Source organism: Notothenia coriiceps, unplaced genomic scaffold (genome assembly GCF_000735185.1).
Source record: "Notothenia coriiceps isolate Sejong01 unplaced genomic scaffold, NC01 NC01_scaffold00006593, whole genome shotgun sequence".
Taxonomy (NCBI): Eukaryota; Metazoa; Chordata; class Actinopteri; order Perciformes; family Nototheniidae; genus Notothenia; species Notothenia coriiceps.
The window spans coordinates 1-1,997 of NW_011339294.1; the positions used below are offsets into that span (position 1 = coordinate 1).

The following is a 1,997-nucleotide window of genomic DNA, read 5'->3' on the forward strand; positions in this document are numbered from 1 at the left end:
TGAGGATGCCTTCTGGTGAGGATGCCTCCTGGTAAGGATCCCATCTGGTGAGGATGCCTCCTGGTGAGGATGCCACCTGGTGAGGATCCCACTTGGTGAGGATCCCACCTGGTGAGGATGCCTCCTGGTGAGGATGCCTCCTGGTAAGGATCCCACCTGGTGAGGATGCCACCTGGTGAGGATGCCACCTGGTGAGGATGCGGATGCCTCCTGGTGAGGATAGCACCTGGTGAGGATGCCACCTGGTGAGGATGCCACCTGGTGAGGATCCCACCTGGTGAGGATCCCACCTGGTGAGGATGCCTCCTGGTGAGGATGCCACCTGGTGAGGATGCCACCTGGTAAGGATGCCTCCTGGTAAGGCTGCCACCTGGTGAGGATGCGGATGCCTCCTGGTGAGGATAGCACCTGGTGAGGATGCCACCTGGTGAGGATGCCTCCTGGTAAGGATGCCACCTGGTGAGGATGCCTCTCTGCTGGAACTGCTACCTCCGCAACCCGACCACGGATAAGAGAGAGAAGATGGATGGATGGATGGATAGAGAGAGAGAGAGAGAGAGAGAGAGAGAGAGAGAGAGAGAGAGAGAGAGAGAGAGAGAGAGAGAGAAGGATGGACAAATATCAAGTCGGTCGGTGACGCAGAAATCAAGGACTCAGAGACACCAAACACAGTCTGGTCTCACCATGCTGACAGAGGATCACTGAACACAGTGTTAACCTTATCTTATCATATCTCACCTGGCAGGTGTGCGGCTTCTCGCCCGTGTGCACGATGCTGTGTGTATTCAGCTGCGTCTGCCTGTTGAAGGTTTTCCCACAGACGCTGCAGCTGAAGGGTTTCTCTCTGCTGTGGATCAGCTGCTGAGACTTCAAGCTGCTCAGAGACAGTTTCTCCTCACTGTGGATCAGCTGCTGAGACTTCAGGCTGCTCAGAGACAGTTCCTCCTCACTGTGGATCAGCTGCTGAGCTCCTGCAGGAAACAGCACACATTCACTATATAGACTAAAGTATTGGGCCACTACACATTAAACTGCAGGAGCTTTTATGCCCGCATTATTCTGAAGTTGGTCCTCTTTGCAGCTCTAACAGCTTCCTCTCTTCTGGGAACGCTTTTCAAAGATGTCGGAGTGTCTGTGGGACGCCTATTCATCTAAGAATTGGCTTTTTTCTCAGATTTTTGACTTTTTTATAAAGATTCTGATTTTATTTCAGAATGTATTTTCTTGTAAGAATTGACTTTTTTTTCAAAAAATTACTTTTTTCCTTTTTTTCTAACATTGGCTTTTTTTCACAGACTTTTTACTTTTTCTTCAGAATTTAACTAATTCATTTTCTTTCAGAATTTCAAATTTTTTTTTTATGTTTCTAATAATTAAAAATGGTCTCTTACATTTTTAACAAATTTAGTTTATTTCCGGATTTCGATTTTTTTCAATGTTTTTTCAATTTGTACTTTTTTCTCATAATGTTTCCTTTTCTCTCAGATTTGAGCATCTGTGAGGTCAGACTGATGTTGGGCGAGAGGCTCTAGTTCATCCCAAAGGAGTTCAGGGAGACTTAGTCATGCTGGAACAGAAGGTTCTTCAGAGCGTTAAGATGAAGACGGACTCCTCATCTCATCCAGAGAGTGTGTACCAGCTGCTGCTGTAATGAATATAAACATCAGTTTTCTCACTCTCAGTGATGACCTCCAGCTCCACGACGCCTCGATCGTCTTTCAGCATCAGCGCTGGAACAAACGGACCCTGAGACTGGCCCTCAAACGCCTCCTGCTGCTTCTGCAAACACAGGGTCAGTGAAAGCACCATGAGCAGAGTCAGGGGTCAGTGAACGCACCATTAACAGACAGTCAGGGGTCAGTGAACGCACCATTAACAGAGAGTCAGGGGTCAGTGAACGCACCATTAACAGAGAGTCAGGGGTCAGTGAACGCACCATTAACAGAGAGTCAGGGGTCAGTGAACGCACCATTAACAGAGAGTCAGGGGTCAGTGAA

General features: G+C 48.0%; 1 protein-coding gene across 1 annotated transcript; it reads right to left on the reverse strand.

The window, feature by feature from the left end:
- Positions 1–9: 9 nt before the first annotated feature.
- On the reverse strand, positions 10–1,990 carry LOC104943698 (zinc finger protein 607-like; the record flags this gene model as incomplete). The annotated part of the gene is made up of 5 exons (XM_010769156.1): positions 1,677–1,990; positions 739–971; positions 409–485; positions 259–370; positions 10–188 (listed from the first exon to the last, which is right to left on the reverse strand). Coding segments are annotated over exons 1-5 (734 nt in total), but the record flags the coding sequence as incomplete, so codon positions are not given.
- Positions 1,991–1,997: the final 7 nt, after the last annotated feature.